At 39.4% G+C, this 16,785-nt stretch overlaps 3 protein-coding genes across 3 annotated transcripts; all 3 read left to right on the top strand.

Annotated features, from left to right (window-relative positions):
- The first annotated feature begins 691 nt into the window (after positions 1 to 691).
- On the top strand, positions 692 to 3,480 carry LOC149097475 (uncharacterized). The gene is made up of 6 exons (XM_089280436.1): positions 692 to 850; positions 1,203 to 1,285; positions 1,655 to 1,904; positions 2,048 to 2,138; positions 2,308 to 2,562; positions 2,690 to 3,480. Exons 1-6 carry the CDS (start codon positions 803 to 805, stop codon positions 3,163 to 3,165), a joined length of 1,203 nt encoding a protein of 400 aa, XP_089136562.1. The 5' UTR covers positions 692 to 802; the 3' UTR covers positions 3,166 to 3,480.
- Positions 3,481 to 8,077: 4,597 nt separating this feature from the next.
- On the top strand, positions 8,078 to 10,839 carry LOC110040787 (uncharacterized). Its single transcript, XM_089280553.1, has 6 exons — positions 8,078 to 8,225; positions 8,578 to 8,660; positions 9,030 to 9,279; positions 9,423 to 9,513; positions 9,683 to 9,937; positions 10,054 to 10,839. The coding sequence occupies exons 1-6, from the start codon at positions 8,178 to 8,180 to the stop codon at positions 10,527 to 10,529; spliced, it is 1,203 nt and encodes a 400-aa protein (XP_089136679.1). The 5' UTR covers positions 8,078 to 8,177; the 3' UTR covers positions 10,530 to 10,839.
- A 3,533-nt stretch (positions 10,840 to 14,372) lies between these two features.
- LOC149097474 (D-amino-acid oxidase-like) lies at positions 14,373 to 15,476 on the top strand. Its single transcript, XM_089280402.1, has 3 exons — positions 14,373 to 14,457; positions 14,616 to 14,870; positions 14,992 to 15,476. The coding sequence occupies exons 1-3, from the start codon at positions 14,373 to 14,375 to the stop codon at positions 15,474 to 15,476; spliced, it is 825 nt and encodes a 274-aa protein (XP_089136528.1).
- The last annotated feature ends 1,309 nt before the right edge of the window (positions 15,477 to 16,785 follow it).

Below are 16,785 nucleotides of genomic sequence, written 5' to 3'. Positions count from 1 at the left end.
AGGAAACCCCTGGACACGTATCGTCAATCAAACACAAATATTACACGTAAGACGTGAACACACTTTTTTGGTGGAAATTTCAAGGCTGCACGAGGTACTCAAAAAGGAGTGTATCTTGTAAACTGGCCATTTTTATACTTTTTTCTTCGTTATCGAACTCCTGGTGTAGCTGTAAATTCGTTGGCCAAAAAATAATACGTGACAAGGTTACAAGGTTACGGCCCCATCATGGAGTGTGACGTCAGAAAACGTCACGCCTTTGCAGCGTTATCTTGGCCACGGTGACCAAGGATAAAATGCTCCGTCAATTCTAAATCACGTATGCAGCAAATATTAAGCAATTTTGTTATAATAGCGACCATTGTCAAAACCTTTTTAACAGAAAAAATGTTTCATGCATGCATGCCTAGCTATGTATGGTCTGTCATTGGAAAGGTCCTTTGAAAAGGGATTATATAAGACTTACTTAAAATAGAGACAATACATGTATTTACGTTTTCTCACCCAGCAACCTGAGGACAAATGCCTAACAATATTAGCTTTTTGAGAACGTGACATGTGTGTTGTGACAACGTGTGCAAAGGTGCTTCGTCATGCATTCAGACGCAAGGAGTAATCTATAGATTGACGTCACATTTTGAGAACGAATTTTATTGTTTAACTTCCGAATTTTGATACCTACCCGTACAGCATTGCTATAAAATACGGAGTGTATTGCCAAAGTAGAACAAATCACCTCGAAGACTCGAGAAGACAGAATCAAGAGATCATCCTGAGAAGGAATCGAGAAGACTCAGAAAACATGGCTTTGCAGTTTACAACAACCATGGACAACTCCAAAAGAGTCAAGGTGAGAATTTTTTACATGAAAAATGATAGAGCTAAGAACAATTTCAGAGAAGAGATCTCAATTTTTTTTCACACCCCCGGCTACGGTATATTTAAATTAATACCCCGCTTTGTAAAATACCCAACTGTTTATTAATACCATGTCTGAACCGAGTGTGAAACCACGCCGGTACATTTTTTCATGTAGTTTATCAACTCAGCCAAGCCGTATCTTCTTAGCTTTAATAAATTAAAGGTGAAGAAAAAGAAGAAAATTATTTCCTTCTGACGTTGATTATTGAAAGGAAATTTATAAAAATTTCAAGCAGAATAAATTAGGTTTTTCTGTGATACGTTGTTTTTCCTTGTTTTAGAGCCCTCAGAAAGCTCCTCGTGTGCTGATTATAGGCGGTGGAGTGGTTGGAATGACCAGTGCTCTACAGTTGTTAAATAAAGGGTGAGTTGATTTTCCGCTAAATCCAAAGCTATCAAAAACATATCTATAGCTAGTTTATCTTGATACTGAACACCAGCGATTTTGCTTACTAATATATAGAAAAGTGGCCACTAATGTTTTCCTGGAAGTTCCCAGAACGAAGGGAAATTTCCAGAGAAGGTGAAAAACAAGAACTTGCTTAGCCGCATTCTACTGAGCGGTTTTGCAAAGAACAACGTGATCTAGAAGCAGTCACTGCCAAGAAAATACAGGGTGCAAAGTCAATAAAACTAAAAAGAAAAAGCAAAGCCCCGAGTACAAAGCAAATAAAACGCATAGAAGAGACTCGCAGGTCAAAGAATTCATCAATTTTAACTCTCCTTTTCTCAGGTACAAAGTCACTGTTGTAGCAAAAGAGTACGCTTCACCAGTCGCCTCTGGTAAACGCATCACCTCCGAGATCGCCGGCGCCCTGTGGGAATGGCCTCCAGCAGTGTGTGGACGACACACAGACGAGAAGTCACTGGAGAGGTCCAAGGTTTGGTGCATGGACAGCTATGGCAAGTTCATGGAGTTGGCCATGAATCCAAAGGAAACTGGAGCCTACCTGAGACAATCTGTCTTCTACTTCAAGGAAAAGGTAAATATCGATTTAACAAGACCCATTTTAACTTGAATCAGCGCAGTGCATTCTGTCGTCACGGATTCTAAACGGGTGATGACGTTCATGCTTAATTAAAACACTGAACGGAAATATTTATAATATTACTGCTTCTCTCTCAGGTCAATGATCTTCCTACACAGTTGGAAAAGATGGACGAACTATGCCACTTGCCAGGATTCCGCCATGACGCCAAACTCATTGAAGAAACTGGTAAGTTTGACAAAATGTTTCCTTTGAATATTTCAAACAATTTCAATAGTTGCTCATCTCTTTTTCGTTGAACTTGTTTTCCTTAGTTTTTGTTTCAACTAACAGGTTTTTTTGTTGATGTCGATTGTTTGTTATTAACATATTTATTTCACTCTTCTCTTCTCTTCAGCTGTAAACACAGACACGGGTGTAGTGGACGCATATCAACACATGGCTCCCATGGTTGACACAGTCACCTACATGCAGTGGCTTTACAAACAGTGTCGTGACAAGGGCTGTCGCTTTGTACACGATGAAATTCGCGGACTGTTGAGAGATCAGGCAGAGGACTTGAAAAGGAAATACAAAGCACAGCTGATCTTCAATTGCTCTGGACTCAGCGCCAAAGAACTGGCAGGAGATGAAGATGTCTACCCTCTGAGAGGTAAATAACTCGTTTATTTATTTAACAACTGATGACCAAGCAAACATTCTATTTTGCGTTACATATGGTGGCTTAAGTTTTAAAATGTAACGGTGTCCTAATCACGCTGTTGTATTTCTTATAACAGGTGTGATTCTTAAGGTCAAGAATGATGGAAGTTTGATGCCTAAGCTCAACCACTCCATGTGCATCTCCCTGATAGAAGACATTGACGAGTCCAAATCAGAAGGACAAAGCTTCGTCTTCATCTTACCAAGAGGTGACGACAAACTGTGGCTGGGTGGCATGGTACAACCCAACCAATGGGACAGAAATCTCACGCTCGATTATCCACCAATCAGAAGAATGTTCGAGAAAGTCAAGGAGTTCTATCCTCCCCTCCGTCACTATGGAGACAAGGACGTAGAGGAAGTGTTGGTGGGACTGCGGCCCGCTCGTAAAGGCAACGTTCGGTTGGAGTGGGATCCAGTGTGTCCTTCTGTTCTGCACAACTATGGACATGGAGGCTCGGGCGTGACTTTCTCGTGGGGCTGTGCTATAGAAGCTAGCGCCATGGTGGATCGTGTTCTTAAAAGGCCACAGATTTATCTTTCTAAGCTTTGAACATTTGCCAGGCTTAATTCCTGAAAAAGTCTCCCTCACTGAAGCAAATTTCTTTTAGTCTCGATCAATGGGCTTCCAATTATTTTGTAAAGAAACAAGGTTGATTGGATATCAAATGCTTTGTAACATTGATCGTCTAACATCCGCAATGTGGGTAGGTTACGAATTGATTTGTAAATGTTATTTGACAAAAGATATTTTATTGCCTTTTTTTATTATTTATTTGTATATATAAAGAAAATTGATTAATAATGTTGTAAATATAAAATATCTTTTAATAAGTGAATATTTAATAAAATTTATTGGAGTGTCTGAGTTAAAGCTTGCAATTATTGCGTATTTGAAATTGGTGAATATCTAATTTAAAAAATGGAGTTTTATTGAACGTTTGCTTAATTTTAGTGAATGATCGTTCACAGTAGCATATGTAGACAGCACTCGAGGATCATAAACAAATTTTTTTCTGCATTCTTGACTCATGTCTCCATTGGTCATCCTCCAACTGTGCCTGGCGTCAAGTTTAAATTCCTCAATTTAAACTTAACTTTTCGTCAAGTTTAAGCCCTATACATCATTTGAACTTTCCCTCAATAAGCGGCTCCTGCGAATTCATCCAACATCGTCACTGATTGAATCAGGAAATTAGTAATTACATCGATAAACCGTAAGGGCATGTCATTACAGAGTAAACGCATCCTGAACTGTTGTGTACTTGACCCATGCCTGGCTATAGAGGTGCGCTGAGGGTTTGAAATCCTGACCCTACTTAGGACAAAAATACTCTAAAAACCCTACCTTGTGTAGGTCAAAGAAACACAAAGTAACTAGACCTAGGCCTTCTGACCCTGTTTAGGACAGAGGCGAGTAAAATTGTAAACCCTGTTCAGGACAACCAGGCGAAAAAAACCATATCCTGCTCAGCGGCATGTCCCCATATAGCCCAAATAAGGGAGTACTCTTCCCACCACCCGAGTGTTGTTCAGTCGCCGATTTACCGGCGTCACGTTATTTACGAAAATCAAAATAGAAATTAAGTCCTGGTGTTACACGAGACAAAAAGAGTTTCTCAGGAATGATCTCAGCTTTAATGCCGAAATTATCATTTTGTGCTGACACAACGGTAAGTTTGACGTCACGCCATACAAAGTCAAGCGTGACAGTCATTCATCGGGAGGGAAGTTTCCAGGTTACAGTGGCTTTGCACTATGGTGAGGTCAGAGCTTCTTGTAAGGTTTGTTTTAGGTGAAGCTTGAACTCGTGACGTTTTGGATTTTCGAACATTTTCAGTGAAATTAAAAAGAGAAAATGAAATATAAAGTCTCGAACGTACGTGACTGTAATGTTAGTATGATGCTGTAAGATTACGTAACGCGTCAATTTATTTCAGCTCCATAGCAACGGCTGTACTTAAGCGTTTCCGGGTTTTGATAAGTACGAGAGGTCGATGAGGCATGACCCTGTTCAGCGGCATGTCCCCAGAGTACTCCCTCACCCCCGGGTGTTGTTCAGTCGCCGATGTACCGGCGTCACGTTATTTACGAAAGTCAAAATAGAAATTAAGTCCTGGTGTTACACAAGACAAAAAGAGTTTCTCAGGAATGATCTCAGCTTTAACGCCGAAATTATCATTCTGTGTCGACACAGCGTAAAGTTTGATCGCACGCCATATAAAGTGATCAAGCGTGACAGTCATTCATCGGGAGGCAAGTTTGCAGTAGCTTTGCACTTTTATAAGGTCAGAACTTCTTGTAAGGTCTCTTCCGGGTGAAACTTGAACTCGCGACATTTTGGACTTTCGAACATTCTCAGTGAAATGAAAGAGAGAAAAAGAAAATATAAAGTTCTCGAACGTACGTGATTGTAATGTTAGTACGATGCTGTAAGATTACGTAACGCGTCAATTTATTTCTGCTCCATAGCAACGGCTGTACTTAAGCGTTTCCGGGTTTCGATAAGTATGAGAGGTCGATGAGGCATGACCCTGTTCAACGGTATGTCCCCAGAATACTGCCCCACGCCCGGGTGTTGTTCAGTCGCCGATTTACCGGGCTCACGTTATTTACGAAAGTCAAAATAGAAATTAAGTCCTGGTATTACACAAGACAAAAAGAGTTTCTCAGGAATGATCTCAGCTTTAATGCCGAAATTATCATTCTGTGTCGACACAGCGTAAAGTTTGATCTCACGCCATATAAAGTGATCAAGCGTGACAGTCATTCATCGGGAGGCAAGTTTGTAGTGGCTTTGCACTTTTATAAGGTCAGAGCTTCTTGTAAGGTCTCTTCCGGGCGAAACTTGAACTCGTGACATTTTGGATTTTCGAACATTTTCAGTGAAATGAAAAAGAGAAAAAGAAATATAAAGTTCTCGAACGTACGTGATTGTAATGTTAGTACGATGCTGTAAGATTACGTAACGCGTCAATTTATTTCAGCACCATGGCAACGGCTGTAATTAAGCGTTTCCGGGATTTGACAAGTACGAGAGGTCGATGAGGCATGACCCTGTTCAGCGGCATGTCCCCAGAGTACTGCCCCACCCCGGGTGTTGTTCAGTCGCCGATTTACCGGGCTCACGTTATTTACGAAAGTCAAAATAGAAATTAAGTCCTGGTGTTACACAAGACAAAAAGAGTTTCTCAGGAATGATCTCAGCTTTAATACCGAAATTATCATTCTGTGTCGACACAGCGTATAGTTTGATCTCACGCCATATAAAGTGATCAAGCGTGACAGTCATTCATCGGGAGGCAAGTTTGCAGTAGCTTTGCACTTTTATAAGGTCAGAGCTTCTTGTAAGGTCTCTTCCGGGTGAAACTTGAACTCGTGACATTTTGGATTTTCGAACATTTTCAGTGAAATGAAAAAGAGAAAAAGAAATATAAAGTTCTCGAACGTACGTGATTGTAATGGCACTGTACTTAAGCGTTTCCGGATTTTGATAAGTATGAGAGGTCGATGAGGCAAGACCTTCTAACATGATTTCAACTTGACTTGTCTATATCTTGAAAACCGCTTGTACAGCTACCTTCTCAGATCGCTTCACCAGTTTCTCATTTCAAAAGTACACCACAGAAATCCTCGCTAGAAACCGACACAAGTTGACTGAGTTGAATTCTTTACAATGCCATGACGTTTTTTAAATACAACTATTTCCTTTAAGAATATTTTCAGATAATTTGTTGTGTAAAGGTGTATTAAACAACTACTTTATTGATATTCTAAGGGCAAGTATCGATCGTGACCATATACAGCAGATGGTAAAAAATAAGTCGTTGAAAACCAAAATAGGAAAAAGCAGTTCGTCCACGATTTTGAAAATTACGTCGCCACTTTAAACCTGTACGTAATTTATTTCAAAGATTGACTCACGCGACATTACAATAACCTCCTTGTGTCAGGGAAAAAAAACTAATTTCAGTACTTCCTACAACTTATTGGCTTGTAAGAGGTTAACCGTGTGTACATTACTACAAGGTTGGTGCCGGGTTAAATTACTAGGTAACTTCTCTACGCCAAGTAAGGCCTGTATGTTCTCCATACACGGCTCACTGTTACGGTTTATCTTTTTCTGAAAACAAGTTTCATTAAGAATGGTTGAAATTGTCAAATGACTATTACGATCTACAACTCAATCGTATCTCCTTTAGTAGACATCCATCACGTCGGATTGTTTTGCTAATTTTTTTCATCCGTGAGATCACTTTTAAAAACTTGTATTAAGGATATTAAAAAATGTAAAACGGAACCCTTAATTGCTTTAAATTCCTCAGGCTCCCCTGTCGTTCCACGCCATCCACACAAGAGCTGAGTAAATCAAACAGGACATCAGAAACACTCCAATTTAAACCGGTGGGTCCTCGGTTACACACGTATTGTATGAGTTTGAATGCGACGTCTCCGAGACAAAACCAAACAAAACATCAAAATGCTATGTCATATTTCCTAAGCAAGCGCTCTTTACCTCGCAACATGACTGTCACTGTTTTGGCGTGACGTCAAACCTGTTCTCACACCAGGTACATAAAATGTTAATTATGAGTAGGGCTTAGGGATCAATAATAGCCAAAACAAAAGATCAAATCCCGTAGAAACTTATGCTAGCTGGTAAGTCAGCTGCAAATAATTTATACGTTGGTTCTTTCTTCCATATTAACTGTTCGGGTATATGGTAGAGAAATTTAAAAAATGTTAGAAGGAAGACAGGAAACCCCTGGACACGTATCGTCAATCAAACACAAATATTACACGTAAGACGTGAACACACTTTTTTGGTGGAAATTTCAAGGCTGCACGAGGTACTCAAAAAGGAGTGTATCTTGTAAACTGGCCATTTTTATACTTTTTTCTTCGTTATCGAACTCCTGGTGTAGACTGTAAATTCGTTGGCCAAAAAATAATACGTGACAAGGTTACAAGGTTACGGCCCCGTCATGGAGTGTGACGTCAGAAAACGTCACGCCTTTGCAGCGTTATCTTGGCCACGGTGACCAAGGATAAAATGCTCCATCAATTCTAAATCACGTATGCAGCAAATATTAAGCAATTTTGTTATAATAGCGACCATTGTCAAAACCTTTTTAACAGAAAAAATGTTTCATGCATGTGTGCCTACAATAGCTATTTATGGTCTGTCATTGAAAAGGTCCTTTGAAAAGGGATTATATAAGACTTACTTAAAATAGAGACAATACATGTATTTACGTTTTCTCACCCAGCAACCTGAGGACAAATGCCTAACAATATTAGCTTTTTGAGAACGTGACATCTGTGTTGTGACAACGTGTGCAAAGGTGCTTCGTCATGCATTCAGACGCAAGGAGTAACTTATAGATTGACGTCACATTTTGAGAACGAATTTTATTGTTTAACTTCCGAATTTTGAATACCTACCCGTACAGCACTGCTATAAAATACGGAGTGTATTGCCAAAGTAGAACAAATCACCTCGAAGACTCGAGAAGACAGAATCAAGAGATCATCCTGAGAAGGAATCGAGAAGACTCAGAAAACATGGCTTTGCAGTTTACAACAACCATGGACAACTCCAAAAGAGTCAAGGTGAGAATTTTTTACATGAAAAATGATAGAGCTAAGAACAATTTCAGAGAAGAGATCTCAATTTTTTTTCACACCCCCGGCTACGGTATATTTAAATTAACACCCCGCTTTGTAAAATACCCAATTGTTTATTAATACCATGTCTGAACCGAGTGTGAAACCACGCCGGTACATTTTTTCATGTAGTTTATCAACTCAGCCAAGCCGTATCTTCTTAGCTTTAATAAATTAAAGGTGAAGAAAAAGAAGAAAATTATTTCCTTCTGACGTTGATTATTGAAAGGAAATTTATAACAATTTCAAGCAGAATAAATTAGGTTTTTCTGTGATACGTTGTTTTTCCTTGTTTTAGAGCCCTCAGAAAGCTCCTCGTGTGCTGATTATAGGCGGCGGAGTGGTTGGAACGACCAGTGCTCTACAGTTGTTAAATAAAGGGTGAGTTGATTTTCCGCTAAATCCAAAGCTATCGAAAACATATCTATAGCTAGTTTATATTGATACTGAACACCAGCGAGTTTGCTTACTAGTAGAAAAATTCGCCACTAATGTTTTCCTGGAAGTTCCCGGAACGAAGGGAAATTTCCAGAGAAGGTGAAACTGAACAAGAACTTGCTTAGCCGCATTCTACTGAGCGGTTTTGCAAAGAACAACGTGATCTAGAAGCAGTCACAGCCAGGAAAATACAGGGTGCAAAGTCAATAAAACTAAAAAGAAAAAGCAAAGCCCCGAGTACAGAGCAAATAAAACGCATAGAAGAGACTTGCAGGTCAAAGAATTCATCATTTTTAACTCTCCTTTTCTCAGGTACAAAGTCACTGTTGTAGCAAAAGAGTACGCTTCACCAGTCGCCTCTGGTAAGCGCATCACCTCCGAGATCGCCGGCGCTCTGTGGGAATGGCCTCCGGCAGTGTGTGGACGACACACAGACGAGAAGTCACTGGAGAGGTCCAAGGTTTGGTGCATGGACAGCTATGGCAAGTTCATGGAGTTGGCCATGAATCCAAAGGAAACTGGAGCCTACCTGAGACAATCTGTCTTCTACTTCAAGGAAAAGGTAAATATCGATTTAACAAGACCCATTTTAACTTGAATCAGCGCAGTGCATTCTGTCGTCACGGATTCTAAACGGGTGATGACGTTCATGCTTAATTAAAACACTGAACGGAAATATTTATAATATTACTGCTTCTCTCTCAGGTCAATGATCTTCCTACACAGTTGGAAAAGATGGACGAACTATGTCACTTGCCAGGATTCCGCCATGACGCCAAACTCATTGAAGAAACTGGTAAGTTTGACAAGATTTTTCCTTTGAATATTTGAAACAATTTCAAGAGTTGCTCATCTCTTTTTCGTTGAACTTGTTTTCCTTAGTTTTTGTTTCAACTAACAGGTTTTTTTGCTGATGTCGATGGTTTGTTATTAACATATTTATTTCAATCTTCTCTTTTCCTCAGCTGTAAACACAGACACGGGTGTAGTGGACGCCTACCAACACATGGCTCCCATGGTTGACACAGTCACCTACATGCAGTGGCTTTACAAACAGTGTCGTGACAAGGGCTGTCGCTTTGTACACGATGAAATTCACGGACTGTTGAGAGATCAGGCAGAAGACTTGAAAAGGAAATACAAAGCTCAGCTGATCTTAAACTGCTCTGGGCTCAGCGCCAGAGAACTGGCAGGAGATGAAGATGTCTACCCTCTGAGAGGTAAATAACTCCTTGGTTCATTTACTCACAAACAAGTCTATTATGCGTTATACATGGTGCCCTAAAGTCGAGTCGTAACTGGTTTTTGTTCATGTTTTCATTACTTCTTGTAACAGGTGTGATTCTTAAGGTGAAGAATGATGGAAGTTTGATGCCTAAGCTCAACCACTCCATGTGCATCTCTCTGATAGAAGACATTGACGAGTCCAAATCAGAAGGACAAAGCTTCGTCTTCATCTTACCAAGAGGTGACGACAAACTGTGGCTGGGTGGCATGGTACAACCCAACCAATGGGACAGAAATCTCACGCTCGATTATCCACCAATCAGAAGAATGTTCGAGAAAGTCAAGGAGTTCTACCCTCCCCTTCGTAACTATGGAGACAAGGACGTAGAGGAAGTGTTGGTGGGACTGCGGCCTGCTCGTAAAGGCAACGTTCGGCTGGAGTGGGATCCAGTGTGTCCTTCTGTTCTGCACAACTACGGACATGGAGGCTCGGGTGTGACTTTCTCGTGGGGCTGTGCTATAGAGGCTAGCGCCATGGTGGATCGTGTTCTTAAAAGACCACAGATTTATCTTTCTAAGCTTTGAACATTCGTCAGGCTTAATTCCTGAAAATATTGACCTACAAGTCTCGTTCAGTGGAGCAAATTTCTTTTAGTCTCGATCAATGGGCTTCCAATTATTTTGTAAAGAAACAAAGTTGATTTTATGTCGAATGCTTTGTAACATTGACCTTCTAACATCTGCGATGTGAGTTGGTTATGAATCGATTTGTAAACATTATTTCACAATGGAGATTTCATTGTCTTTATTTATTTGTATCTATAAAGAAAATTAACAATTTTGTAAATATAATATATTAATATATGAATATTTAATAAAATTTATTTGAGTTTAAGTTGAAGCTTGCTTTTATTGTAGGAAACAATTTTTTGTAGAAGCATAAAAAACATGGAAAACTTAGTTTCAATGTTCGTTACGGTTTATAATTGATTAAACATGCGAAAATTATTTCAGCCGTGGAGACTGTGTAACGGTTTTCGCTATTCTCTATTTTCCAATTGCCCATAATGCACTCTGTTTGCCCCCAAATTTTGCATAAACTATTGTTGTAAAATGCTCCAGGGAATGTGCAGACCTCCCAAGAGTATTTCACAACAATAGTTTATGCAAAATTTGGGGGGCAAACAGAGTGCATCATGGGCAATTGGAAAATAGAGAATAAGTGGACATTCATCAGACTGTGAGACGGGTCGCGTGACAGCCTGGTTAAATCTATTTTATAAAGTGTTGCCAAATATTCATTATGCAACTTAATGTTAGCGAGGAAATTACTGGTTTCTATGGATCTAAATGACAAAACTATAACTTCAGTAGAAACAGACCTGTCTCCCAGGCGTTATAACCCTCTAATAGAAGCTCCGGGTCTAAAAACGCCACCCGCACCCCGTCCAGGTTCAAATAAGATCTGATTTGTTTTTGACTGAGCAGAAGTTTTCCCGATACCAGACAAAACCCAGCAGTGACTAACCTAAGAGGGAAAGCAAACTTGCAAATACGAAAAGCAAGGAAGGAAAGGACTAGAAATGGGAAAAAGTAGGGGTTACCCAAATCCCTAGTGATCTGGGTATCCACTTCCAAAGTGTTTGGTTGTTTGACAACCAAACGATAATGTCGTTCCTTTAATTAAGGGTAGCCAAATCCCCCAATAGATAAAATGGGAAGGCGAAGATACAAAGACGACAGTATTCAACGAGGAAAGGAAAAAAATGTTAAAAAGGTAAGGTAGAGTAAAACAATTTGCATATCTAAATCCCAAGTGATATTGATATCCCCTGATAGCCATATTAGATGAGAATACCAGTATTACTAGGGAATAGGAATACTAATTATTTCTTTCTCCCTTACTTCATAAGGCTGGTTTGCAAATCGGAATTCTGGTTTCGAACGTTCTCCATTAAAAATTCGATATCCTATTTATGACCGTTCCGGCTGGCACAGCTACCTAAACATAAATTTGTGGTGAGCTTTTGCTGATGTTCTTATCGATAATGATGAAAAAGGAGCTTCTTCTACATGCCCAATTCAAGACTTGACAGTGCAAAAACCATTCCGTATTTATTACCAAAATGACCAAAGATAGCCTATTTGAAAGTGAAGAATGATCATCGCAGTTAATTTTCCAATTTAAGCAATTGGAAAGAAGAAGCCTGAAAAAAATCAGGGCTTCAACGGGATTCGCTCCCAATGTGCGGCTTCATAGCTCAGTTGGTAGAGCATCGCACCGGTATCGCGGAGGTCACGGGTTCGAATCCCGTTGAAGCCCTGATTTTTTTCAGGCTTCTTCTCTCCAATTGCTTAAATTGGAAAATTAACTGCGATGATCATTCTTCACTTTCATCTACAACCGCAGTTCATATATGAATTATTTCATATAAACTTCACATAGCCTATTTATGACCAAAACGGATGAAAAACCATACCCTTTGGGACTTCTCATACCTATATAGTCCGTATAAGGGAGTATCCCTCCTCCCCCCGGGCAGGGAACACGTAACAATTACCATATCAACTGATATCACTAGGTATCACTAAGGATTTGGGCATCCCTCACATTTTGACATTGCTTGTCCTTTCCTCCCACGAATGCCTTTCTTCTTTGCAAGTTTGCTTTTCCTTTTTATCTTTCGGTCGATTTGGCTACCCTTAATTAAGGAAACGAAAACAACCAAACACTTTGGAAGGGGATATCACTAGGGATTTAGTTACAGTGAGACCCCGCTTTACGACCACCCCGTTAAGACGGCCCACCTCTTTATTACGGCCACTTTACTCTGTATCTCGTAATAAATGCGGACTCGGATCAGACAGTCTGTTATGAATTGCGACTATTTTTACAGACGTACTGTATTTACATCAAGCTAAAGAACGCCTAAATTTATTAAGACAAAGCTTCGCAAGAAGATAAATATTTTTTAGCAGAATTGTGGATGATATTCACTTGCCTTTCAGTAAAATTGACTTACGTCATGGCTTAAAAATAAAAATGATGTTTATATATGTTCTAAAAAAGCGGTTTTTGTAATGCTTCAGGCTACTTATGTCTTGCATATTGAACTCGGAAATTCCTAACTGAAAATGAAAACTGCAGTTGCCATGGAATTGGCAAAAATACAAACATTTACGATTGTAAACTATCCCTAAAACTGTAACCTACTCCTAGAATATATGATGTTCAAATGGTCTAAAAAAGAGGAGCTGAAACACGAGGTCACGCTTTTTTGTCTCGCATGTAAACCCTGAAATTCCTAGGTGAAACAGAAAACTGCTGTTGCCATGGAACTGGCAAAAACGCAACAGTAAAAACATTTGCAAACACGCACGTTTAAGATTTTTGTTTTGTTTTGTTTTGTTTTGTTTTTTTGAATTGAAACTTGAAGATTTAACGTTGGACTGTGAATTTTTTTAACCCTTCAGTCGGTTTTATTCGACTTGAAATTGGTCAATGAATTAAATCCGATAATTAACTCAGGGAATTCAGCACTGAAAGTAAAGGCTAACCTATAAACATATAAACACCAAAATAAAAATAAACGTTCTTTGTAAAACAGGAAGAGAAGCATTAAAGTGCGCATGGTTGCCTATGGTCCTCATTAACGAACTTCGTCAGATGTATTAGCAATTAACGACAAGAAATAAAATTTCTTTTAAAAAATGTGTCTTTATTTTTAAAAGGTGTACACTACAGTCATTAAAAGAAGAACATTCGTTGAAGACATTTTTTTTTTCATTTCACCTGAATACATAGAGCATCAGCATTCTGGTACCGATCCAATACTTTATTGACAGAGGGCTACACGTAGGGATTCATAAAATATTTTTCTGTTGTGAGGGTCACGTAACAGTTTTAGTCGCCCATTGTATATATTCAGGGATGAAAAGGTTCCAGATCAGTTGTGAACTAAGCAGCAGTAAGAGAGCAATTGTAGAAACATCTTGAGAAAGACGAAAGAAGAAAGAAGACTACAATGCCTGTGCAAATTAATGAGACGGGATTTCCATCTTATTCACGCTTCACCAAGGTATCTGAATATTAAATATCTTAAAACTCAACTCAGCTCGGAACTTAAGTAAATTGTGCCGAATTGATCTGCAGATTATTGACGAAGGTACCAAAATGCTTTTTAGAAATTAGGAAGGTAACGGACATTTTCAAGTTTTGTTTTCAGCGAATAATTAACAAATATCAGATTACGGGACAAATTAAAGTGCATTAACTTTTCCCTATCATTGGAATGTTCGCCGCGGAAGACAAGGTTCAAGTTTGTCGCATTTTGATTTGTTCTTACCTATGATCTATTGGAGGACAGACTACTTTCTGCTCAAACAAACAACTCAAATATTAATAAAATCAGTTTCTCTCTCAAATCAATGATCTTCCTACACAATTGGAAAAGATGGAAGAGCTGTTACTTGCCAGGATTCCGCCATGACGCCAAACTTATTGAAGAAACTGGTGAGTTTAACAAGACTTTTCAGTTTGTATATTTAAAACAATTTTAATAGTTCCCTTTTCCCTTGAATATGGATTCCTTGCATGCAAACCACGATTTTTTAGTCGGTAAATTAAATTGTTTTTCTAACATATTTATTTTATATTTATCTTTCCTTCAGCCGTGAACACAGACACGGGTGTAGTGGACGCCTACCAACACATGGCTCCCATGGTTGACACAGTCACCTACATGCAGTGGCTTTACAAACAGTGTCGTGACAAGGGCTGTCGCTTTGTTCACGATGAAATTCACGGACTGTTGAGAGATCAGGCAGAAGACTTGAAAAAGAAATTCAAAGCTCAGCTGATCTTAAACTGCTCTGGGCTCAGCGCCAGAGAACTGGCAGGAGATGAAGATGTCTACCCTCTGAGAGGTAAATAACTCCTTGGTTTATTTACTCACAAACGAGTCTATCATGCGTTATACATGGTGGCTTGCCCTACAGTCGAGTCGTAACTGGTTTTTGTTCATGTTTTCATCACTTCTTTTAGCAGGTGTGATTCTTAAGGTGAAGAATGATGGAAGTTTGATGCCTAAGCTCAACCACTCCATGTGCATCTCTCTGATAGAAGACATTGACGAGTCCAAATCAGAAGGACAAAGCTTCATCTTCATCTTACCAAGAGGTGACGACAAACTGTGGCTGGGTGGCATGGTACAACCCAACCAATGGGACAGAAATCTCACGCTCGATTATCCACTAATCAGAAGAATGTTCGAGAAAGTCAAGGAGTTCTATCCTCCCCTCCGTCACTATGGAGACAAGGACGTAGAGGAAGTGTTGGTGGGACTGCGGCCCGCTCGTAAAGGAAACGTTCGGCTGGAGTGGGATCCAGTGTATCCTTCTGTTCTGCACAACTGTGGACATGGAGGCTCGGGTGTGACTTTGTCGTGGTACTGTCCTACAGAAGCTAGCGCCACGGTGGCTGGTGTTCTTAATCCATCGAAACGCTTTCTGGCAACTTGTAGCCTAAATTAGCTCCAAACTACTGAAAACGGCATTTACAACATGAAAGGATGGCTTTTCTACTACTAGCATAGCGTTAGCGATTTGTGACATTTCACTCGGGCATAGGAACAAATCAAATTTTTAAGAGTTTTGGGCGAGTAAGGGACCCTATACTTCTTTAGGCTTACGAGGGTTTTCTTCTTTTGCCATTTTTTCCTCTTTTTCTTAGCATTTTTCCGCATTATTGACCTTCTACTGGGCATACTTCTGGTTCAAGAATTTCGGAGAAAGCATTATCGAGATGGGGAATTCTTACCATGAAATAGTCAAGTATAGTTAATGGAAATTTACCTTCGGTTCTTCACTCAAATTTCCAAGCATTTTTGTGCGTATTTCAGGCTCAATTAACCTAATCACTCTGATCTGGGTATCATTAGAAAGATCTTTTCTTTCTACAGAACTTGAGTATAAGTAATACCAAGTTTCAGTCTAAGGTGATGACGTCAGCAGCGTAGCAAAGACGAACGTTTGTCAACGGTGGTTACGCGCTGCTGGGGTACAAACGAATGAAAAGACCAGATATTTATTTTTCTACGCTTTGAACATTTGTCAGTCTTAATGTCTGAAAATATTGACCTCTAAGTCTTGCATGGTGAGACAATTTCAGTCTAGCACTTTTAGTTTCTTGTGATTATTCTGTAAACAGACAAGGTTGATTTGACATCGACTGCTTTGTAATAGCAATCTATAATATCTGAAATCTGAGTAGGTTACGAATTTTTTTAATATTATTTGAAAATCAAAATTTTAATAAAATGTTAAAGCAAGCAACCGGAACGATGATCCTGCTGGTATACGTTGGATCAATAGTGATCTAATCGGCTTTACATATAAAATGAAGGATATAAAAGCAAAAAGCGACACAACGTAGGATGATTTTTTGACGGTGTGTTATATTTCGGCTGGCCAAACCAGCCTTCTTCAGGTACCTGAAGAAGGCTGGTTTGGCCAGCCGAAATATAGTACACCGTCAAAAAATCATCCTACGTTGTGTCGGTTTTTGCTTTTGTATTCCAAAATTTTAATGTTCCTATATATATTCAAAGCTATAAGGAAATTTAATAATTTTGTAATACTAGTTGAGAAAGCTTATTGGGAGGTTAAGTAAAGGCTTGCTTTTATTTTAGGAAACAAGCGCACGCCTAATGAATAACGCTTTGTGGAGAAATAAATAATCTTCATCCTTCTTCGCCCGTCATTCGCGGTAACTCCACCGCAAAACTATGTTTTGTCCTAGGAAATTTAAGTTTCGGGTTTTTTTCTACGATTTTTTCGGAGC

Source organism: Orbicella faveolata, unplaced genomic scaffold (genome assembly GCF_042242905.1).
Source record: "Orbicella faveolata isolate gen_17 unplaced genomic scaffold, um_ofav_v1 contig_47, whole genome shotgun sequence".
NCBI lineage: Eukaryota > Metazoa > Cnidaria > Anthozoa > Scleractinia > Merulinidae > Orbicella > Orbicella faveolata.
This window is presented reverse-complemented; position numbering and strand designations above follow the sequence as displayed.